We start from the raw sequence: 23,911 nt of genomic DNA on the forward strand, positions 1-23,911 counted from the left end.
TTACTTATTAGATTCATCCACCTAAATACGATAATATCTAAAAATTTAATAATACGCCTCTCATCTAAAATAGTAAATTAATTTAGAAAAATAGTAATTTTTATATCTCAAAAGGTTAATTGAAATAAATATGAAACTTACTTTTTTAAAGAACAAACTCCCACTTTATGTCCCAAACTTACTTTTTAGAGAGTAAGTTTACTTCAAGTAATAGTAATTTTTATAGATAAATAGTAAATCTCACTTATAACATAGCAAATTTGATTAATGATCAAAACTTACAAATTTACCATTTTATTTAAAAAATTTGTATCAGACTAGTATTAGGAAGTTTATTTGAAATAATGATAAGATTTTTTATTAATGATTGAAACTTCACATTCTAGTTAGTAAGTACTCATAAAATATCTGTATATTATACGATTGTCATATAATTTAAAATTCTTCTGCATTTTATACATTTTAAAAATAATAGAAAAATATTTTTACTTTTCACTAACCTTATAAAATATGTGATAAAACTTTGTTAAATTATAAGTTTTGAATTAATTTTCAATTTTTGAAAAGATTGAAAGTTTGGATAACGATAACAACAAATCCTCCTAGTTATATATAGAATATCATTTGTCTATATATCACAATTTTCATAATATAAATACCTATGAATACAATAAAATGATAAAGTTTTAATAAATTTATTATTTGGGACACTAAATATTTGATTTGAAAGTATATCGTGGGTGTAAGGGCAAGTTAAGACTCTTTCTCAACAATATTTGGAAATCATTTTTCGTGTTCAATCCCTTTAATCTCGGCCATTGACTTTGACAAAGATATTTTTTATTGCAATCTAGGAATTCACACTCAATTATATTATTCTGACAAGATAAAAACGTAATAAACGATTTCTACTATAATCATTTTGCTAACAAAGAGTTTGAAATATTATACACTACTATTTTTATTCTAACATCAAATGCAATACAGTAAAGTAGAGAGCTGATCTAATAACTTTCGAGTGTGAGCTACAATTTGAAATATTTAAACCAAAATAATAATAGTACACTAATTAAGGATTATCAATCAATCAATCAATGTTTTCATACTCTTTTTGTATGTAGGCACGAGCGTGACAGTTTTGATTCACTAGAAATTAAGTTGAAGTGATGCGGATGGTTTTTAAGTCGGTGACTCGTACTTTTGGTTAGTTTTCCTCCTTCCAAGAAATTTGCTGCATCTCCGTAAGCTTCAATTGTCTTCCTTTTCGAGAAGTGAAGAAGAAAATCATTAGCAGCTCACGATTGAGATCCTACACGTGAAGGAGACTTCTTGGTTTTGATGGTCATAAACTATGATTTCTTCTTGTATCATATCAAACAAGAACAGCTCGATAAACGGGACCAAGTCATTTTTCCAACCATTTCAATTCTATAACTAGTCAAATTATTGAGCCAAATCAGCTTTTATTTCAGCTTTTCAAGCAAAGGATTCAACTACCAAACCGGCCTCATTTTTCCTCTGCTTGTCTGATTGCTCCTAGGTGTTCCTAGGTAAGTAAAGCTTATCCCTCATTAGGAGCAATCCATGTTCATTTATCCTCTAAAATCTAGGATACATCCAAGAATTTGTGGATTTCAACCATAAAGGTAATATGAGCCTGCAAACCATACTTCCTGCCTCATCTAACCTGAATGATATGTGACTAATATGAACCTCCCTCCCTTCCCACCAAAAGGACAAGTGGAAAAAAAAGATTTGAATATTGGTATGGATGGCTATCTAAGGTTATGAACTCAAATGTAATTAAAGAAGATATAGAGTACGAACTTTTGTGAGAGAGTGGTAAAAAAGCATTAAGGCAAGATCACAATTTATAAATGAGTTCTTTGGATTTTGTTTCTCATATGATGGAAAAGGTTGGGAGGGAAATCCCATGAAGGGAAGAATACAATAACAATATTCTAATCTATTTGCGAGTCAAGAACCAAAAACCATTAATTTACTTGTTTTGAGCAATATCGAGGTAATGCAGGGTATCGATGATTCAAGTCGTCTTTAATTTACCTTTTTTTAATTGATCAAATCAGTTTTGTATTTTCGGATCAAGCAAAGTAAATTATTATAAACATTGGTCAGTCAAAAAGACAATTGAAGGTCGTCATTACACATGATCTGACTTTCAATTGAAGCATCACGTATAAAAATATAGCACCAATAATGCAGGTTAATTTCAGGGAAAAAAAAAAAGAGGAGTTAGTCTTTGATAATTATTGTTAACTATTACTGATTTGCTTTCAAGAGACCAAACAAATACATACCAAAAAAAAAAAAAAATCCCCACGCCGGTAATTGGTTTGTTCTCAGAATATTTAAACTGTGGCAAATTGAAAAAATTGTCGATCAAATGAATTACGTAACTCAAAATGAAGGACAAGATGTTTCTTTTTGGACCATATTTCCTACCTTCTTTCAATGAAGTCTGCAGTACTTTTCAAGAAAGTGTACACAAAAAGAAGGGGAAAAAAGAGGAACACGATCAAATTATTTCAACTTTTTCTACGCTTGTGGCTTTCATAGGAATGATTAAAAAACGAAACATCACAACAGTTTTATTGACTAGTCATTTCAACTGAAATGCGATAGCGATGAACATTATCCATATTCATATCCAATTCCTTCTCGTTAATTAGTGCTTCCGGTACACCCCCACATATCCAATATATATAGAACCTAGATATAGCTTGCCCTTGTATTCTTGCACTTCTGTGATCAATGAAGAATTAAAACCAGGGCTAAAGGTTATTGTTTCCAGTATCTTGCCATTTCCATTGATCTTTTGTCCTTGAAGTTGTAATGTTGGTGTCGGCTTCTGGCTTTGAACTGTTACTGCAATCCAATAATCTCCAGCACTGTTCCTCTTGATCTTATCTGGCGCACCTGACAGGTTTGCAATAACATGTGATGTATGTGCTAGGGGACCCTTTAACCAATACTTGGAAACTCTTGCTTTCACAAATTCTGTAACCAGAAGATATGAGCCATCCTGACTAATTGCCACCCCAGCGGCCCCTGCAAGTCCCCTGAGCAATACTGTGACCTTTTTCGTTCTTGGATCGTATTTCAATAATCTTCCGGTTTGATCTCTATTGGCAACTACCTCTGCAATTTGGCTGCAAACAAACAATGACATGCATCACATTCAGGAATTAACATTCAATCTAGTCTTCTGATAATACCGATATAAGAGAAATTATAACTACTAAAAAATTGTTAATCATCTTGGCAACCTGATATTGTAGCGGGAGCTTGCATCGGTGAAGTAAACAATGCCAGTTCTTTGATCGACTTCGAGGCCATCAGGGAAGCCAAATCGCAGTCCTCCTGCAGCAGAGGCAAGTTGTTTTCCCGGACCTCCTTTAGGTCCAATCACGACAAGGCCTAGACCGCCATCTGCCAAATAGAGCTCACCAGTCTTGTAGTAAAACCCCAAACCAGTTGGCCTACCGCAGATTTGAGAGATATCCGTCCTATTAGTGCCATCACAAAATTTCCGGGGCCTGAACCAAACAGGAAAATATCAAGGTTACAAATTATATAATATATGCACAAATTGAATAATTAACTTTGACATAAATCTATTTTGTCAATCAAGTTATCAGATTTTGCGAAAATTTTGACCTTTCTGTATCCCTTGTTGGACATATGAGAGGTTAAAACTTGAAAGCTACGTTCGCAGATACAATGGTAAAATGTACTGCTACAGAATAATTGAGAGATGGTATATCCCTAGTGACTAAACTAAAAATGTATGTTCAAGTAAAAAGAATTCTTGCCTATCTGCTTTTGTGTATCCATACTCCACAAAACCAACTTTCGGTCCTTCATATTTGAGAACTCTTCCGTCAGCAACACTTGTGTAAGGTCCTCCACCTGCCAAATCGAATGCAAAGGACTCGGGACCAGGATCTGGTAGATATAGCTTTTTCAAATGCCCAGCACAAAGAACTGTGGGAAGGAAACAGAAAACTAAGACATAAAAGCAGAGAATAGTCTCAACAATTCGTTTATTAGGAAATGCTGTTGTAAGAGTTGCCATTTCTAGATGATGAAGCCCTGTCGAATAAACGAGGGTATTTATAGGTATAAAGTTAGAAAGTGTAGCGCTGTATTGTAGAATTCCTTTGGGACGAAAGGCCAGAAATTGGCGCAGCGCAACGAGATCTATAGTTGACATTTGAAGCGGCCGTGTTTGGGTTTCGATAAAATTATGTCTTGAAAATTGACTTTAGCTAGCTGATTGACTTATTGTCCATAGTTCATAGCTTGCGTAGCTTCGTTTTCATAGGCATGTAAGAACATTTGGGTGGTTCGGTTTCAATCATCAGTATGGATCAAAATATCCTCTCGGGATCATAAATTGCTTATAGGGATTTTTACAAATAATCCATAAATATAACTCTTACATTGGCAACAGAATGGAAACACATAAACCTTTTGTGAAAAAATAGCCGACCTTTTGTGCGGAAATTAGCACTAAAATTTGATTGCAAATGGACAATGTTATGCTATCACATTTAGAAATTAAAAATTCAATTTGAGTCGATCAAAAATACTCCCTCTGTCCCATTTTGATAGTCCTAATTTTCTTTCCATAATTTAAGAAAAAATAGTTAACTTTATTAGAAAAAAAAATTTAGGTTGCTATTTTTCTAAAAAACCTTTACATTAAATAAAGTACAACTTTATATTAATTATTCATGAAAACTTGAATTGATGGTCAAGAAACAATCTACACTAAATATGATAGTTTATACTAATAACAACCTACATTGAACAAGGGTATTTTAGAAAAATTAAAAGATAATTTTCAATTGAAAAGTGGACTACAATTTGGAACAGACAAAAAAGGAAAACGGGACTATCAAAGTGAGACGGAGGGAGTATCAATTTAAAAGAAATCATAACTAGCAAAATTAATAAATCACCTTAGCAACCTGATACCTGATATGGTAGCGGGAACTTGCATCGGTAAAGTAGACAATACCAGTTTCTTGATCTACTTCAAGGCCATCAGGGAAGCCAAAATGGCACTCCCTCTGCACAGGAGGCAAGTTGTTTTCCACGAACTCCTCCAGATCCAATCACAGCAAGGCCTAAACCAGCATCTGTTGTGTAGAGCTCACCAGTCTTGTAGTAAAACCCCAAGCCTAATGGCCTCCCACAGATTTTTGGGTCAGCCGTGCTATTAGTGCCATCACAAAATTTCCGGGACCAAATTGGAACTTAGAAAGCTTAAGGATTGTAGAATCTAAGCACAAATTGTATAATTTTCTGGTGAGTCTCTAGTCAATTCATCAAGTTTTGCAAAAAACTCGACCACTCAAGTGTTGCAATGGATCAATTACCAGTTTCAACCGCATGATATAATGTAGATACCAACAAAACACATTCGAACACTATCATATATATATATATCAAATGTAGACACTGAAATATTCACACGCAAAAATAAAATAAATTTTTGTCACACATTAGAATTTGTGTGTTTCATTTAATCTCCTCTATCTAACTTCTTTTTTTTTTTTTTTTTCTAGAAGTGGAGTCGTGAGATTTAAGAAGTTGGCAAGGCAAGGATAGGGAGAATTTCAGACCACCCTATTTATTACCATTAACTATACTATATAATCACTTTTGAGATTGTAGAGAATCTTTACCCATTGGCGATATGATGGCTTCTAAAACTGAAAGCTATAGTTGCACTACTTGAATGGACAGCTGCAAATTAATTCAGAGTATATCCCTGGTGACTAATTTGATAAATATGCCATATTGCCATGTACAAGGAAAAAGAATCCTTGCCCATCTGCTTTTGAGAATTCTTCCATCGGGCAACGCCTGTGTAAGGTCCTACTCCTAACAAATCGAACGCAAAGCACCCGGGACCAGGAACTGGTGAATAAAGCTTTTGCAAATATCCAGCACAAAATACTGTGGGAAGGAAACAAAACACAAAGACATAGAAACAGAGAATGGTCTCAGCAATCCCTTTATTCGAAAATGCTGCCATTGATATTGCCATGTCTAGAAGTGTTATAATTTTCAAATTAGTCAGGTAGAAACGCAGATTTTCGTTATAGAACAGGGGGCCAGAAATTGATCAGTGGGCACGAGGCCTATCATTCATAGCCGATATCTCAAGCTCGCCGGCTTTAGATCCAGGCAGGACCGAATTTACTCTCTTGAAAATTGACTTTATGTGATTCGTACGTAAGCTCACAAGTCTTAACTCTGAGAAATAAGTGAACTTCTTGAAGCGTTATGAATCACCTTAAGTATTAATTCTACCTTTACTAAAAGATTACAAAATCACTTTCATATATTCTCAACCCATGCACGCACACACATACATGTTTCTGTGTAAAAATTGGCAATGTATCCAAGCTTAAATTTTTATAAAAGTTTTTATGTAAAATGATTTAGAAAGAACATCGTGCATTGATTTGTGTTCATCTGGACTCATTTGGGGTGGGACAAAATTAGTTGGGATTTCAAATGCATGACAAGATTATTATTATTATTTGGATAAAATATACTTTTTCCCCCTATGGTTTAACATTTTTTCACATAATCTCCCTATAATTTCAAAAACTATATATTACCCTCTCATAATTTGGATTAAAGTGTCAAAATGGCGAAATCTATATTTCATAACGGAATCAACTAAAATGTCAAAATTGCGCCTATATAAAGTTAGAAAACCATACAGGATTAAAATGTCATACATACTATATGTTTATATATTTTGATCACTTCAACTATTTTAATTTTTAAATAAGAATAATTTCGACATTTCATGGATTCCATTACAGAGGATTATTTCCATCACTTTGACACTTTAATTCAAATTATGAGAGGGTTATATATGGTTTTTGGAATTATAGGAGGTTATGTGAAAAATCGCTAAATCATCAGAGAGTAAATTGTATTTTACCCTTTTTTTTCAGCAAGGTTGGATGAAATATAGTTCTGTTGATTGTGCTAATGAAGAACAAAATTTGAGCAGGTTGCAACATGCAGGCTGCAAAATCTACTGACTTTAGGATGCCAAACCTAAATGTGTGAAAGACGCTCCATCTGTTGGTTTCTGCTCAGCTAAAAGCTCCCTACGGACTTTCTTATATAATCTAGTACGTGGTGGAGTGGGGCTATTTTATACATACTATTAAAAGAAGACAATTAAAGTAATTAAATTCCTACGGCTGGATCCCTTTTCGTTAATTTTAATGCAACTGTTTAATTTATTGAAAATTAAGCCTTGGCATAACACTAGGAAAATTCAATTGAGGCACTAAAATAAGTATTTTGTAATCTAAATATTATATGTTAGTATTTGTCACTTTGGAGGTAAGGTATTGTACAACCCTTTTTTTGTTGGTTTAAATTATGCTCCATCTTCTTTTGGTTGAAATAGAATAGTGTGTGTGAATATTTCTTTTGTGAATACTGCTTTCTTGTGATGGTGACAAAGAATACAATATCACGACTTTATAAATTTATGATTAGAAATCGCATGTTTGACAAGACAGAATATCAACAAAAAGAGTCTGATTTAATTTCAACCCCTCTATTTTTCTATTGGTCTTGAATCGACATAAAACTTTTTGTCAGCCACCACTTCATCCCCTTTCCATCTCTGTTCTCAATCCCTCTACATCACCCCTCCCCCTCTCTTGTTTCTCACCCCTCCTCCCTCCAACACTACTTCAGCCCTTCCCATGCAAACCAGTTGAAGTTGGTGGGGAAGATGCAATTGGATTTCTAGGGGCTTAGAGTGCAATAAACTCTTTAGGCTTACAGGCTATTTAATTAAACTCGACTCATTTGTATATGAAGCAGAATCCATCCAAATTTTCTCTTACCCAAAAATAGAAAATTAAGATTAACCCACATGGCTCATTGAAACTAGAATTTTGCCAGTGCTTTAGCACCGTTTTTTTTTAATTTATTGTGAATTTATATAAATATAAATAATTTAAATATAAAAATTAACAACATTTCTACATGTTCATTCATATTCATTTTAAAAAATTAATGTATTTTAAATGTTCAATTGTTTACTAATTTTTAAAAACTTTTATTTATTGTGAATTTATACAAATACAAATAATTTAAATATAAAAATTAACAATAGTTCTACATGTTCATTCATGTTAATTTTAAAAAATTAATGTATATTAATGTTCAATTATTTACTAATTTTTAAAAAATTGTTTACATACTTTTACTATAATATGATAGTATACATCAAATAAAAACTTGATAGATATTCATTTTTATAAATATTTTTATATAATTTAAATTCTTATAATGACCATAAATCTATAACTATATATTCATTTTTAATTAAGTAGAAAAAGATCTAGCAATCCATTTTTCTCGTCAATAAATATTCAGTTTCCAATAATATTGATAAATATATCAATGTAATAGTTAATTCTTTTTTTACACTAAGTTAATTCAAAATTAAAAGAAAAGATGATGAACAATTTGAATGCTAATCAATGACATAGTGGTGAAAGGAAGTAATTTATGGGACATGTGAAATTTCAATAATTGTGATTTAAAAAGGTTTTACTATACTTCTATGTAATAATTTGGTAGAAAATAAATATCATTAAGATAAGATTATGGTGGTAAAAGGAAGTAATTTTTGGGAATATAAGATTTCAATAATTGTGATTTAAAAATATTTTACTATACTTGTATGTAATAATTTGGTAGAAAGCCGATATCATTAAGATAAGATTAGTTAAAATTATATGGTTATTTTAAAATTAGAGATAATTTTTAAACACATAATATAATCCAAATAGGATTAGTATGGGTAAAATTCAAATGACCCATAACCCGTTAATTCTCTTCAATTAGACATACCAGGGACAAACATAGTGATTAAAATAGCTACTTTCATATACATATATCCTTACACAATATAAGAGGCACTTTTTCTTTACTGTGCAAAGGCACTTTCATCTGCTCTTTCAAGCCCTTTGTCGTCATTTTCTGCTCTATAGCTGTTTTGCTTATGCTATCCCCCCCTCACACTGATAAACATTTGTGTAACAAGTGGAGATTTTTTAGCTTCATATTACGTTTCTGCCCTTGCTGCACTTATTGTTCCTTTGTTTAGCCTCAATAGCTTCTTTTTTAATGGTCCTCTCAGTCTTATGAAATTGGCCTTTTTGTCAATTCCTTTGACAATTTGTTGGGTTAAATCAACAAATAGTAATTTCAGTCTCCAATTTACACTTTCCTCCTCAAAGATGTCTTTCTTGTAGATTATGAGATTTTAAGTTGAGGTCATCATTGGAAAATAAATTTTATGTCCCCACTTTCATATATGTGTTATTTCCAATGCCATATTCAGCACATTGCTATACAGATTACTCATCATCCGCATAATATATAAGAGGCACTTTTTCTTTACTGTGCAAAGGCACTTTCATCTGCTCTTTCAAGCCCTTTGCCGTCATTTTCTACTCTATAGCTGTTTTGCTGATGCTATCCCCCCCTCTCACACTGATAAACATTTGTGTAACAATTGGAGATTTTTTAGCTTTATATTACATTTATGCCCTTGCTGCACTTATTGTTCCTTTGTTTACCCTCAATAGCTTCTTTTTTAATGGTCTTCTCAGTCTTATGAAATTGGCCTTTTTTGTCAATTCCTTTGACAAGATTGTTGGGTTAAATCAACAAATAGTAATTTCAGTCTCCAATTTACACTTTCCTCCTCAAAGTTGCCTTTCTTGTGGATTATGAGATTTTAAGTTGAGGTTATCATTGGAAAATAAATTTTGTGCCCCCACTTTCATGTATGTGCTATTTCCAATGCCATATTCAGCACACTGCTATACAGATTACTCATCATCCGCATATATTGGCCTTCCTCCATTAGCTTAGCTTTCTTTTGTTTCCTTTCGTCTCCGATTACTTTGCTTCCTTTGCCTTGTTGCTGCTGGTATTGATCCTTTTACTTCCCTTTGTTTTATTTTTTTCCCTCATTTTTGTTCCATTAATAGCTGCTGATCAGCCGTTTACCAGTTCTTTTGCATGTTTTCCTCGTGCATGCTTCTGTTCATTTTGCATTTATCTTTTGCATGCATATCTTTTTGACGTTGTTTCTATTTTCCCCAGCAGCTGTTGAATACTTTTAGGGATCTTTGTTTGGTAAGAATCTCTCTCCCGTCTTTGCTCACTTTCATTACAATTTCTTGCACTATTGTAGTTGCATCGACTTTGCTAGCTATTCGCATTCATCTTTTCCCACAAACAATTAGCTCCACTTCTGTTTGCCTCACTTTTATGTGCATGATGTTTTTTATGTGTTTATAGCTTTTTTAAACGTCTTTATAAACCAAGTGTATTCAACTAGACCATAGGATGAGTAGTTATAGTGATAGTCATAAGATAGTTGCGCAAAAAGCTATGCGCAATCAGAAGTTAAGGGAGAAATATGCTGCGTTATCGCCTGAGGAAAAAGAATTGCGCCGTCTGAAACAGAGAGAGGCCTATCAAAAGAGGAAAACCAAAAAAAAATCCCACTAATTTGTGTCACGAAAAAGAAACCAGCACCAGAGATACACTTCAGCCATGCGACGAGCTCCAACTTCCTCTTGATGCAGGTGCATAGGCTGTTTACTGTATTCAGTTACTAAAATTTAGTCTTAATATTAATTCCATTTTTATGCATGCTAATTGTTCAACATGATTATTTCCACTTGAAAATAGTGGTTAAGCAAGCTACCAAATGTTCTCAAGAATCCAGTGACGCTGCAAACATATCAACTGCGACTAATGTTTATCAAGAACTCAAGAGTGAGATACCTATATTTACTGACAATTGTACTATTATTTACATCTGATAAAACTGCCTTTCTATTCTATTGCATTGGTACTTTATTTTCGCTTCTATCTCAGATATTTTTCCCTCCTTTAGCTGCAGAGCAACTTCGTCATAATCAAGCTCCCAAACAAACCTTGCAGCACCAATTGCGATTTGATGAAGTCTTACATACATCTGAACTTCGGTTTACAAAAAATGAAGGTTAATTGATTCAGTTATTTAGTCATTTCATCCTGCATTTTATATCTCTTATGCTTACCTTACAGCTACAGTTACGTATCTAATAACAATTTGATCATTGATTAAATACTTATCATTATCAATTTATAATTATAGCAACCAATGCTCAGCAGCCTATACTGCAATGTGTTCACCAATCCCTACAATCCAATACAGAACAAAATCAAGGTACACTTCCATAATTACACAAGACTTGTTGTATCTTATGATCATAATTAGTTGCTAACCAGTCTTATATAGCAGGTCAATCTCCAATTTGCACCAACTGTTACAACTATATTTCTGATGTTGTGGAAGATACACCAGGTTTGCCATCAACAATTTTATTCTTTATATTTTGAACTTCTGTTACGCTATGAATTGTCTTAACAGAATGTCTCACATGCACCTTTTTTGTATTCTTGTAGGCATTAGTATGGTCCCTTCTCTGAATCAAACGATAGAACCAAATATCACTCATACTAATGTTTCCATTAAAGGTTTATTATGCTATTAATGCAATATTTCTTACATTGCTTCTTCTGTCTAAAAATATTTTTTTACTTAATCTTACACTTCTTACAATCAAATGTACTCTTATATCAATAACTTCTCTTTAAATAACACAATTCTTGCCCCAGTTACATCCACTGACCGGCAACGATCTACCAGATATATCAAAAGGAAGGTGATGCATAGAAAAGGTTCATGAATTAATAGAAGTCTATCAATTCCAAGTCTTGTGTACTCTTTATAGCTTGTTCTTCACCTGAATATATACCATTAGTTACCTTAGCCATTTTCATTTATTACTGTCTATCAGCTCAAACAGCTAAGGGTACGGAAGCACTCAAATTAATCAGTGATGAACCAGATAAATTACCTCAGGTTTCTGACTGCCAATATTGTGGTGCCAAAAGATTCCATTCTGAAACACCAAATTTCTGCTGTTCTGATGGTGAAGTTGTCCTACATGAAAACAAATTGCCAGACATTTTAGTTGAGTTATATACAGGAAACACAGAAGATGCAATATCTTTTCGTACATATGTTTGAACATATAATAATATGTTTGCTTTTACATCTTTTGGAGTTCAATATGAAAAGGCCTTATGCAAGAGAACTAATGGCATCTATACATTCAAAATCCAAGGACAAACATATCACTTCATCAATGAATTGATTCCCCACGGAGGATCTGGGATGTATCTGCAACTTTATTTTCATGATACAGATCATGAATTACAGAATAGGCTAGCATTTTCAGAGAGAGTCAGAGTGAATATAGTTTCCAAACTCATGGATATGATGAAGTAAAATCCTTACGCCTATTTTTTCCGAAGCTTGCGCAATGTTGCAGATTTGGACTCATATCAGATTATTCTCAGATCACATTCTACTGCTGATCAAAGAACTTCTAACAAGCCTACAGTCTCTCAGGTTGCAACTCTATGGATTGAAGGGGAAAATCCAACAGAAGCTTACACGAGACATATACAAGTATATACAAAACAAAGCCAGAGTCATCGTGTACAATATTATTATGACTGTTATGATCCCCTGCAATATCCTCTTGGAGAAACAAGCTGGCACCTAGGAATTCAAAGATCGAGAAATGTGAACCCCAAGAAACGTAAAAGAGCAGAAAGAAAGAAGAAATGCACAGTAACATTAACTAGTTTTAGATCAGCTGAAGAGCTTTTTAGCTCTGAGCAACAAGGTACATTTTATTCAACTATTTTGTACAAATGTATTATCAGCATAAAAATTCTATTCAGATACTTTATATATATATATGTGACTCATACTTTAAATGAACCTTTGCAGCTTTTCAACAATATGAAAATTCAAAAGAGTTTGTCTCAATGAGAGAATATTATGCCTACAAGTTTCAGATCAGAAAAGAATACAGTCCAATTATTTTGAACACAGGCCGTCTACTACAACAATTTGTTGTAGATATGTATGTCAAGCTTGAAACTCTGAGACTCGACTTCTACAGAAGTAAACAACTACTTATAAGAAAAGAGAAACTCCAAGGCTTAATGGATTCTGTTGTTCATGGACAGTCTCAGGGTTCCAAAGTAGGCCAACATATACTGTTACTTGCTTCATTCATAGGAGGATCTCGAGACATGAAAAAGAGATATATGGATACTATGGCCTTAGTGCAAAAATTCGGAAGACCAGATTTATTTCTTATAATGACATGCAATCCTTCATGGCCAGAAATTAAAGAAAACATGCTGCCTACGAATGAAGCACAAAACAGAATCGACTTATGTGCTCGGGTCTTTCATGCTAAATTGGAAATTCTAAAGGAAGAGCTATCCAAGAAAGAAATTTTTGGTCAGGTTGCAGCATACACGTATGTGATTGAGTTTCAGAAACGAGACTTGCCGCATACTCATTTCCTTATTATTCTGAAACCAAATTCAAAGCTATATTCCCCTGATTCTTATGATCAAATTGTCTCGGCTGAACTACCAGACGAAAGTGCAGAAAAGCATTTATTTAAGATGGTCCGCAGGCATATGATGCATGGCCCTTGTGGTAGTAAAAATCCTAACAATGTGTGCATGCAAGGTTAAAGAGTGAGATTCTGCAAGAACAAGTATCCAAAGCAATGGGCGGCTACTACAACTCATAGACAAAATGGTTATCCGATATATTGACGAAGAAATGATGGAAAAATAGTTAACGTCCGAGGCCAAGAACTTGATAACAGATGGGTAGAACCATATAATCCATACCTATTAACAAAGTTCAATTGTCATATCAATGTTAAAATCTGTTCTACCATCAAAGTTGTCAAATACATGTTCAAGGACATTTTCAAAGGACATGACAAAAAACATTTTCGGGTCAACTCAAATACTTTAGACCAGTGTGTTGATGAAATAAAGGAGTATCAAACAGCAAGGTGAGTATCTGGTATTGAAACTATGTGGCAAATATACAGATTTTCTCTCAATGAAATGCATCCTTCAGTTCTCAATTTACAGCTACACTTACAGAATTATCAATCCATGAGTTTCAAGGATGATGAGGATATCAGGGATGTACTGAAAAATCAGTTGAAGAAAAGGACCATGTTAACAGAGTTTTTCTATATGAATGCAACTGATGACTTAGCAAAAGCCTTAAAATGCACATATAAGGAGTTCCCTGAACATTTCGTTTGGCATCCAGATAAGAGGTACTGGTCAGCGAGGAAACAAAAAAACTGTATTAGAAGAATTGTTGCAGCAAATCCAAATGAAGGGGAGTGTTATTTTCTGTGGCTGCTTTTAGTCAGCGTTAAGGGACCAACTTCATTTGATGATCTCAAAATCATAGATGGTAAATATGCAGCAAGCTTTCAGGAAGCAGCAACACTGAGTGGATATTTTGAATCAAATAACGCACAGGAACAATGCCTCCAAGAAGCAGCATTATATCATATGTCACACACTTTCAGGAGACTTTTTGCTACATTATTAGTACATTTCCCACCAGTAAATCCTAGACAGCTTTGGCAAAATTTCGAGACATCCTTATCCGAAGATTTTTATCACCAATTTGATGCACAACCTGATCAGATAAGAATACAAGTGTTTCATGAAATAAGTAAATTCTTACAATCAATGGGCAAGAATATCAATAGCTACAACTTAGTTCCACGAATTCTGAGGTTTGACCAAGCAGACAGAGAAACAAGAGATACTATCAGTGAAACTCAGATTGCAGTATCAGACGAAGATATAGCGTCCATTAGTCGACTAAATATGGAGCAAAAACTTGCATTTGACATAATTACAGCTCATGTATACAATGATCACAAAGGATTATTCTTCTTAGATGGACTAGGAGGAATCGGCAAGACATTCTTATATAAAGCTTTACTGGCTGATATCATATCAAAAGGTTTTATAGCATTGGCTATAGCATCAAGTGGAGTTGCAGCATCAATACTTCCTGGAGGGCGAACAGCGCATTCACGCTTCAAAATACCAATCAATATGGATAGCAGCAAGATGTGTACTGTTAGCAAACAAAGTACATTAGCAGCATTACTTCGACAAGTGAAGCTGATCATTTGGTATGAAGCTCCAACAATACACAAAACAGGAATCGAATGCGAGGACAAACTATTGAGAGACTTGACAGACACAGATGATCTTTTTGGAGGCAAAGTCATAGTTTTTGGGGATGATTTTCGTCAGGTACTTCCAGTCATAACAAAAGGAACAAAGGCTGACTTCATGCAAGCAAGTCTTATAAATTCCTATATTTGGCCTCATTTACAGAAACTTAGACTTAAACAAAATATGAGAGCTCTTGTTGATCCACACTTTACTGATTATCTTTTTCGTATAGGAGATAGAACAGAATGTTTTGTCCACAACAACAAAATTCAGATTCCTAAAGACTTACTCGTGCCATGCAGTACTGAAGAGCAATCACTCAACAAATTAATTCATGCAGTATTTCTAGACTTGAAGAGCTGCTCACACGAAGATTATTCATGGACAAACCGAGCTATTCTAACAGCTAAAAACGACTTTGTCGATGACATAAACAATGCATTGATAGAAGAATTTTCAGGCAGTACTTTTGAATACATTAGCGGGATAAAATAGCGGACACTTCTCAGCAGGCTATCCTAGAAGATTTTGTTAGCAGCCTCACACCGAATGGTTTCCCTCCACATAAAATACTCCTAAAGGCAAACGCTCCAATCATGTTACTCAGAAACATAGATCCTCCGGAAGGCCTCTGTAACGGCACAAGGCTCATATGTAGATCTCTACGACAAAATATAATAGAGACAGTCATCAGCTGTGGTGAATTTGCCGAAAAAGAAGTTTTCTTGCACAGAATATGCTTCAAATCAGATAGTGACCCTGACTGTCCAATAGCTTTTGAAAGAATGCAATTTTCAATTCGTTTATACTTCGCCATGACAATAAACAAAGCTCAGGGTCAGACTTTAGATTATGTTGGTATTTACCTTCGTGAGCCAGTCTTCTCTCACGGCCAATTCTATGTAGCTCTTTCTCGAGCTAGAAACAGCAATTCTGTCAAAATCTTGATCAAGCCTTCTCTTTCTGATCTCACCTCAGATGATATTACTCCTAACATAGTTTATACTGAGATTTTGGAGATAGTACAGCTCTAATATTTTATGAATGCTTTCATAGCAACAATTTCCCAACTGGCTTTTTTGCCACCATTGACACTTAGCTCATCATACCTGTCATACACTCTACAATCTTACTTTCAGCTCATAACATGCTCATACTTGTTTACTTCAACTATTAACAATAACATTTGCTCATTACCACCTGCAATTCATTCATCATACACATTGCACATGCAGAGTTCTAATCTTATCCCATCACATCCTTATATTGTCTAATTTCTCGTCTAATATTAAAACTGTGCAGCAATTGTGACCAATGAACTTCATAACCTTTGATGAGCTGCTCCCTGAAATTAAGAATTGGGCAGCTACTGTCCAAGTCATCGACAAGCAAAAAATCTCAGATATCAAAAGAAGGGAGAAGATATCTGAAGCTACTTCAAGCCGACGAAAAGGTACATTAGACTAATGACTACAGATTTAATACTCATCCTACGAATACTATATATCTAATGCTCCTATCAATACATTGATTAGGCAAACAAAATTGATGCTCTCATCTACGGATCAGACATAGATTTCTTCAGAAACCACTTTCAGATTTACAGGCGCTTTGTAGTCTCAAAGGCTTCAGTATACAGATGATGAGCCAACTATTGAGCGAAAAACATGCATTATCATCATCGATAACTCAACCGTTGTCGAACCTGTCGATGAACAACAACCACCACTTCTTCCACCACTCTACCAATTTACTCCATTCAAAAAACTTTGTCATCAGATTGACACTAATTCTGACTTAGGTAATATTTCCTATTTCGCAAATAATAACTGCATATCTTCAATAAAATCTCATAAAATTAAATGCAGATGTGATTGGTATTGTTGTCCACGTGAATCCATAATCAGCCAAAGGAACAACTCTAATCCGAGACATTGTACTGGCAGATCAAAGGTATAATGCCATAACTACTTTTGCTCTATTGACAACTACGTTGTAATTGCTAACAAAAATCTTTCCTGTACCAGTTCAATGACAATCATCTTTACACTATGGGGAGAGCATGCAACTGATGAGGGCCAAATAATTGCTGAAACAATCCACACTCAACCATTAATTGCAGCTCTCAGAGTCAAGACGACATCATACGGCAGTAAGAACTCTTAACAGCTTTCTTCAGACAATAAAATATTACACTAACACATCTTAACATAAACTAATATACATCACTGCAACTTTAACTCTTTCAACAAAATTTGCTTCCTGCATCCTAATCAACCTACCAATACAAGAAGCTGCAACTCTGAAGCAATGGTAAATGCTGAATAAATTGAAAAAAGGCATTTCAACTGCCAGTCATGATATTCATACCAAAATATAAACTACAACAACAGGGCAGCTGAAAATAATCAGGCAATCACAAAGGCCATAACTGAAAAAACGTATCAAAGCCCATTAGAACTTCTTCCAGCACCAGATCCAGACGATATAACCGATATCGGTGCCATTGTGACTGCTCCACAGGTAAACATAACCTCATACACATTAATACATCTACCTGCTCAAACAATAAAATTATCCAAATAAATTTCCACACAAACTAACTAAAATACCATTCCATTTGTTACAGAAGAAAGCATTTTGGATATAAGGGACAGCCAGACTTTTGGACAGAAGCCAAAAACTCTGGTATTATGCCTGCGCTTTCTGCCACAAATCCATTCGCAGCAGCCTTGAGTATAAAATTACCTGTCTTTCCTGTCAGCATTGTATCCATGTTGTAGCAAGGTAACATACCTAACATTTTTTCCTTAATTAACCATTTATCATTTATTTGATCAAATTATTCTTATATCCATCAGGCCAAGAATAATTGTTGATTTTACGGATTGGAGCGGCAACATCACACTTGATCTATATGGAAAAGACGCCTAACAACTATTACCTTATAAAATTTCAGAAATTCAACAACAGGAAGCACAGGTAATCATGATAACTATCAGCTGCCATTACAGATCAAATTTACGTTCTTATTACACAATAAACAATCTGAACAACATACATTACACAATTGCAGAATGATATTCCCTATAGAGCTACAGATGATTGCATCAGCAAGAACACTATCATCTACTTCATAAAAAATGCACCCTATAGCTATGAGCCTTCTGCAACTCAAAAATACACAGCTATAGTTGCTCACAAAGTCCGGCTAGCTGACACAGGACACAGACTGACTGGAGCAACAGGAACCAGTGCTGCACAAAAAGATGCAGAAGGAACAAATCCAGAAAACGAGCAAGAACCAATGAACATTGAAAATGAACAAGACACTGGAACAGCTTCAAGCATGCCAAGCAATAGAACAGAAAGATCCACAAAAGCTAAAGTTGATGACTGGCTATTGACTTCACTCAAAATAACTAAAAGGCCACCAAGAAAGCAGCGCACTGCAAGATCAGGAGATGAAGAATAATCTCAGTAAGCTTTTCACAAAAATTTTTGCTTTTGCGATCAATGCAACGCATGTGTAGCACGAACTCCATCTACACTCCTAAGTATGTTTATAATGACTTTTGTTAAAGACAACTAAGAAGACCACTCTGTGTATCTATCTGAATCTTTTGATGGCAGATAAGCTACCAACCAACTTACACTTAGATTGGTTGGAGCACAATCTACCAAGAAGTGTAATGTATAAGTGTGATGTATTCTCTATAATATAAGTGTGACGTTTTCTCATTTCCTTTAGCTCCAGAGTCAGCTATAAAAAAAATCCTAACATAACATTACACCTACCATTTTAACTTCCATCTTCAATTCACCTTCATCTCATAATATTTATATATACAAATCTACATATAAGAATATACACACATATACACATGCATATATATATATATATATACATATTAACAAATCACCACTAAGATTAAATAATACACATAAAACACATGCATTTTCCTAATACCTCAAAAGAAAAGAGACAAACCCCCGGGCACCACCCGCGCCTTATGTGCGGAAAACACCCTAGTATATATATAGATATAGATTCCACCCCAATAGCATATCATCCACCAAAAGCTTCTTGTTGTATTCTATATGGGAGACGATTAAACCGCAACGGATCTTCTGTACCAAACCCTGTCTCACATCCTGTCCCACTCCTTAGGATCCCGTCAAGTGTCCCTTAATAAATCAAACCCTCAAACAACCCAACTCGGACCATATTAATCGATTAATCGGACAGAAAACTTAAACCCATTCAATCTCTATAACCAAACCGATTAAAATAAAAACTCTTTAACCAAAATCACAATTTATCAACAAAAAAAACCCTAAAACCCAAACAACCTCTGTCCTCTCTTCATCATCTTCACCAACTTTCTAGGACCAGTTTCCTTGCACTGATTTGTGTTCCATACCATAAATACCTCCAACAGTCATCATTCAGTTAAATACTATCATTATTTGTTGCAGGGAGATAGGGGAAGAGAGGGGCTATACCAGATGACTTGGTCCCGAAACTTGGCATGGAATTTGATACTGAAGTAGCAGCTGGAAATTTTTACCAAAAATATGCCAAAACATCTGGGTTTGGAACTCGATTGAGTAAGGGACATAAAGACAAAAATAGTGATATGATGTTGGACAGGGTTTTCTGCTGCTCCCATGAAGGAAAAAGGCCAAAAGACAAACGTAATATGGTTGTTAAGTGTCCGCGTGCAGAAACAAGATGTGATTGTGGTGCAAGAATGAAAATTAGTTGTAGACAAGCTGAAAAATACCGTGTTGTGCAATTTGTTGCACAACATAATCATGAGCTATCAACTCCTAGCAAAACCCATTTATTTAGATCTCATAGACACATGACAATGGCACATGAAGCTGAAATAGATATGGCCCGAAGTTGTGGAATTGCACCAAAACAATCAATTGAACTGATGTCGAAACAAGTTGGTGGACGAGAAAATCTTGGATTCATTCGAGATGATTTAAAAAACTACTTACGATCCAAAAGATCCATACCAATGATGCAAGGTGACACAGGAGGAGTCTTAGAGTACTTACAAAGGATGCAATTAGAGGACCCAAATTTTTATTATGCCATTCAAGTAGATGAAGATGACTTGATAACTAACATATTTTGGGCTGATGCAAAGATGAGAACGGATTTTACTCATTTTGGTGATGTGGTATGTTTCGATACAACTTATAGAAAACACAAAGATGGGAGGCCAATTGCATTATTCGTTGGTGTAAATCATCATAAACAAACTATAGTTTTTGGAGGTGCTTTATTATATGATGAGACAATTGGAACATTTGAATGGCTGTTTGACACATTTGCTAAGGCCATGATGGGAAAAATACCAAGAACTATTCTTACAGACCAAGACGGAAGAATGGCAACGGCTTTAGCTTCTCAATGGCCAACAAAGTATCACTGCTTATGTATATGGCATATCTATCAAAATGCAGCAACTCATCTAGCTAAGTCTTCAAAGATTTTCAAAATTTTGCTGCTAATTTTAGTCACTGCATATATGACTATGAAAATGAGAATGATTTTTTAGAGGGATGGAGTGAAATGTTAAAAATGTATTGTCTGGAAGACAACAAGTGGTTGAAGAAAATGTTTGATATAAAGGAGAAATGGGCTTTAGTATATGGGAGAGAAACATTCTGTGCCGATATGACCACGACCCAACGAAGTGAGTCCATGAACAGTGTTATAAAGAAGTATGTAAGTTATAAACATGACTTACTTGAATTTTTTGAACACTTCCAAAGGCTGTTAGATGATCGTCGCTATGATGAATCCGTAACAGATTTTAGAGGCAATCAAAGTACACCGGCAGTGACATTCCCTTGTAAGATTTTACAGCATGCGGCGAGTGTATACACACATGAAGTTTATGAAAGATTTAAGGACGAGTTATGCAAAGGAATTGATTGTAAATGGGAAGTAGATGGTGAATTAGGAAAGCAAGTGATTTATCGAGTTACACCATATGGTAAGACTTCCCATCACCTCGTAACTTATGATTCGTCCAAGAATTCAATTTCATGTAGTTGTAAGAAATTTGAATTTGCTGGATTTTTGTGTTCACATGCACTAAAAATATTGATGACTCTGAATATTGTAACAATTCCTGATGCATATATATTGAAGAGATGGACTAAAGCAGCTAAAATAGGAAATGTATGTGTTTCCAGTGAAAGTAGCCAGGAAATGGAGTCAAAGGCAAAATTGAGTTTTCGTTACAAAGAGTTATCCTATCTATATATGCAGCTAATGACAAAAACTTCTGAATGTGATGAAGCTTATAAAATTGCTAAAGATGGATTTTGAAAAATGTTAAAGCAAATGGATGCATGTTGTCAAAGGAAAAAGAAAATGAAAGAAGTGTGTATTGAAGAAAGGGAAAGCGTGTATCAAGATGTTGATACTAATCCATCCGAAATCGACTGTAGTAAAATAAAAGGCATCAAAGTGAAAGAAAGAGTCACTTACAAGTCAAGCAAGAGACCAAAAAGTGCACTAGAAATGGCTATAAAGAAACGAAAGTACAAGGTGAAAGAGAAGTTCTCATCAAAAAGATTACAGGTTTGACAATTTATTTAGTTTATGTGAACAATGCTATTTTATTGTTTGACTTTTATTACTTTTGACAATTTATTACTTTTTTTTTGGTTCCTTAGTTCTATGATGAATGATGAGCATGGAAATAGTATTGGGATCTTTATTTATAATTTGGATAAAAATGATTGTAGGAATCTGGAAATAATGTTATTCATTCAAGGATGGATTCTTCTACAATTCAAGGTTTTGTTCGAGAATTACCACCACAACATGTTTAGTTATTCGTCATTTTTCTCTTGTTTAGTATAGTAGATATGTAATTCATTCTAAATTTGTATTTGAATATTTTATTCTTAGATGACTAAACTACATCGAAGATATATTTTGTCAATGATATTTTTAATTTGTGGTTGTCTCTCTTTAATTATATCAGAAATTTGGAATTCCAATAGAAGACATCTGCAATAGGCAAAATACTAAGAACATGACACAATTATTACAAGTAAGTGAATAGTATGTTTTTTGTAGATATTATGTCAACCATTAGTTGCATGTTGTTTCTTATTTATCTTAATTTTTTCCAAGTATTATAGTTTTGCAAGTTTATAGCTGTTTGTTTGTATGTGTGGTCTTTTATTTCTTGTTTTTTCGGCAGACGTTGGACCCTAACTTCTACCAATGCTATGATTTGATGTCTTCAAGTTCAATAGCACAACAACATGCATCAATAAGTTTTGTCCAAGTAAGAGAAAACCTTGATTAATTATTTAATTTTATATATATTAGTTTGATCATTTACAATTATAATTCAATATATTTGCTAACTTTGGGTCCGTTTTTATAGGCACAAGAACTTGAAAATAATGATGATTCTGATCAACAAGTTGTTGAAAATGGAAAAATTGAATGAAGATGCTTCTGAAGAAATGGAGGACGAGACTGTGGGATTGCATTCGTGGATTAGTTAGACCTTTAAGTGGAATAATACTTTGTGCTTATACTTCAATTGATTTTGATAATTTTGTTTAAATTTCTGTTAATAAACATTCTTTTGACTAAACTGTAGAAGATGAGATATATTAGTTGAGCTGAAATTCACGGTTGTTTCATGGTAGAAATATATTTAGTTTTAGTGTAAATTTGTACTGGGTAATGGATACTTCCGCTTCCGAAGATGACATATATTAGTTGAGCTACTCTGGATTCTTGATGCATACAAGAAATCGTCTTAATTTCCAATACTAGTGGATGTTGACTGAAAATAATTTGGATAAAAATGATTGTAGGAAATAATTTGGATAAAAATGATTGTAGGAATCTGGAAATAATGCCTTGAACAAACCCTCTGAGAATTGAATGATGCCTGGTTTTCGGCAGTGGGAAAGCTTCACAGAAATCTCAACCTGGTTATGGTGATATTCATCCTTGTTCTGTGACTGACTTAAAGTCCCTGCGAACATTGAGCTTGAAAAGTCTGAAAGTGACTGGGGATGTTCTTGAATGTTTCATACGCAATTGCCCATTCCTTGAGCGCCTAGTGTTGCATCAGTGTTCAAGTTTGGTAAATTTTGAAGTTTGTGGTCCGTCTCTTACATTGAAATTTCTGGAGATATGCCAGTATTTCACATTAAAATCAATCACTATCCGGGATACAAATCTAGTCTCTCTTAAACTTACTGAAGTAGATAGTGTGGTTCTTCAGAATGTCCCCATGCTTGTGGAAGTATCACTCTCTGGGTGGTTCCGTAACTCAATCAGGAATGTTATTTCTGTGATTTTCTGCTGCTTGGCGAAACTAGAGTTTCTTAGTTTATATGCGTCAAAGCTTGCTATTTCAGAGGTTAACTCAACTTATTAATAGGAATTTTGGATAGAATTTCGTTTGAGTATTATGTATAATTACTTCTCAGGTGTTCCTGACTTGCTTGATTTTTACTTCTTGTTTGATAGTCCCAGGAAGAAGGAATCCTTAATTATCTTCCTCAACTAACTAATTTGAAGTAGTTCATCTTAGTTGCTTGTGCATCAAAAGATGACAGTTTGATTGGATTTACTTCTTTTATAAGTGCTTCA

The 23,911-nt window shown here is 34.3% G+C and overlaps 4 protein-coding genes and 1 long non-coding RNA gene across 5 annotated transcripts; 3 read left to right on the plus strand and 2 right to left on the minus strand.

Annotated features, from left to right (window-relative positions):
• Window positions 1–2,686: 2,686 nt before the first annotated feature.
• LOC113768885 (protein STRICTOSIDINE SYNTHASE-LIKE 11-like) lies at window positions 2,687–4,096 on the minus strand. Its single transcript, XM_027313393.1, has 3 exons — window positions 3,834–4,096; window positions 3,288–3,557; window positions 2,687–3,170 (listed from the first exon to the last, which is right to left on the minus strand). The coding sequence occupies exons 1-3, from the start codon at window positions 4,094–4,096 to the stop codon at window positions 2,687–2,689; spliced, it is 1,017 nt and encodes a 338-aa protein (XP_027169194.1).
• A 974-nt stretch (window positions 4,097–5,070) lies between these two features.
• Window positions 5,071–6,079, minus strand: LOC113768886 (protein STRICTOSIDINE SYNTHASE-LIKE 10-like). The gene is made up of 2 exons (XM_027313394.1): window positions 5,841–6,079; window positions 5,071–5,242 (listed from the first exon to the last, which is right to left on the minus strand). Exons 1-2 carry the CDS (start codon window positions 6,077–6,079, stop codon window positions 5,071–5,073), a joined length of 411 nt encoding a protein of 136 aa, XP_027169195.1.
• Window positions 6,080–14,103: 8,024 nt separating this feature from the next.
• On the plus strand, window positions 14,104–15,747 carry LOC113768887. The gene has a single exon (XM_027313395.1). It carries the CDS (start codon window positions 14,104–14,106, stop codon window positions 15,745–15,747), a length of 1,644 nt encoding a protein of 547 aa, XP_027169196.1.
• A 4,037-nt stretch (window positions 15,748–19,784) lies between these two features.
• Window positions 19,785–21,607, plus strand: LOC113768888 (protein FAR-RED IMPAIRED RESPONSE 1-like). Its single transcript, XM_027313396.1, has 2 exons — window positions 19,785–20,692; window positions 20,788–21,607. The coding sequence occupies exons 1-2, from the start codon at window positions 19,785–19,787 to the stop codon at window positions 21,605–21,607; spliced, it is 1,728 nt and encodes a 575-aa protein (XP_027169197.1).
• A 666-nt stretch (window positions 21,608–22,273) lies between these two features.
• On the plus strand, window positions 22,274–22,778 carry LOC113767583. Its single transcript, XR_003468030.1, has 3 exons — window positions 22,274–22,340; window positions 22,494–22,580; window positions 22,683–22,778. It is a non-coding gene; the product is annotated as an uncharacterized LOC113767583 (long non-coding RNA).
• The last annotated feature ends 1,133 nt before the right edge of the window (window positions 22,779–23,911 follow it).

The sequence above is a fragment of the Coffea eugenioides genome, chromosome 4 (assembly GCF_003713205.1).
Source record: "Coffea eugenioides isolate CCC68of chromosome 4, Ceug_1.0, whole genome shotgun sequence".
Taxonomy (NCBI): domain Eukaryota; kingdom Viridiplantae; phylum Streptophyta; class Magnoliopsida; order Gentianales; family Rubiaceae; genus Coffea; species Coffea eugenioides.

What these genes read in the sequence shown, in the direction of transcription:
- LOC113768886 (XM_027313394.1), bottom strand. Translation starts at nt 6,079, where the DNA reads ATGGCAATATCAATGGCAGCATTTTCGAATAAAGGGATTGCTGAGACC. An exon ending in GGCAAGGATTCTTTTTCCTT is followed by an intron (nt 5,243 to 5,840) that starts GTACATGGCAAT and finishes TGGCACTAATAG; the next exon opens with CACGGCTGACCCAAAAATCT.
- LOC113768888 (XM_027313396.1), top strand. Translation starts at nt 19,785, where the DNA reads ATGGAATTTGATACTGAAGTAGCAGCTGGAAATTTTTACCAAAAATAT. An exon ending in GCTTCTCAATGGCCAACAAA is followed by an intron (nt 20,693 to 20,787) that starts GTATCACTGCTT and finishes TGCTAATTTTAG; the next exon opens with TCACTGCATATATGACTATG.
- LOC113768887 (XM_027313395.1), top strand. Translation starts at nt 14,104, where the DNA reads ATGCATCCTTCAGTTCTCAATTTACAGCTACACTTACAGAATTATCAA.
- LOC113768885 (XM_027313393.1), bottom strand. Translation starts at nt 4,096, where the DNA reads ATGGCAACTCTTACAACAGCATTTCCTAATAAACGAATTGTTGAGACT. An exon ending in GGATACACAAAAGCAGATAG is followed by an intron (nt 3,558 to 3,833) that starts GCAAGAATTCTT and finishes TGTTTGGTTCAG; the next exon opens with GCCCCGGAAATTTTGTGATG. An exon ending in AGCTCCCGCTACAATATCAG is followed by an intron (nt 3,171 to 3,287) that starts GTTGCCAAGATG and finishes GTTTGTTTGCAG; the next exon opens with CCAAATTGCAGAGGTAGTTG.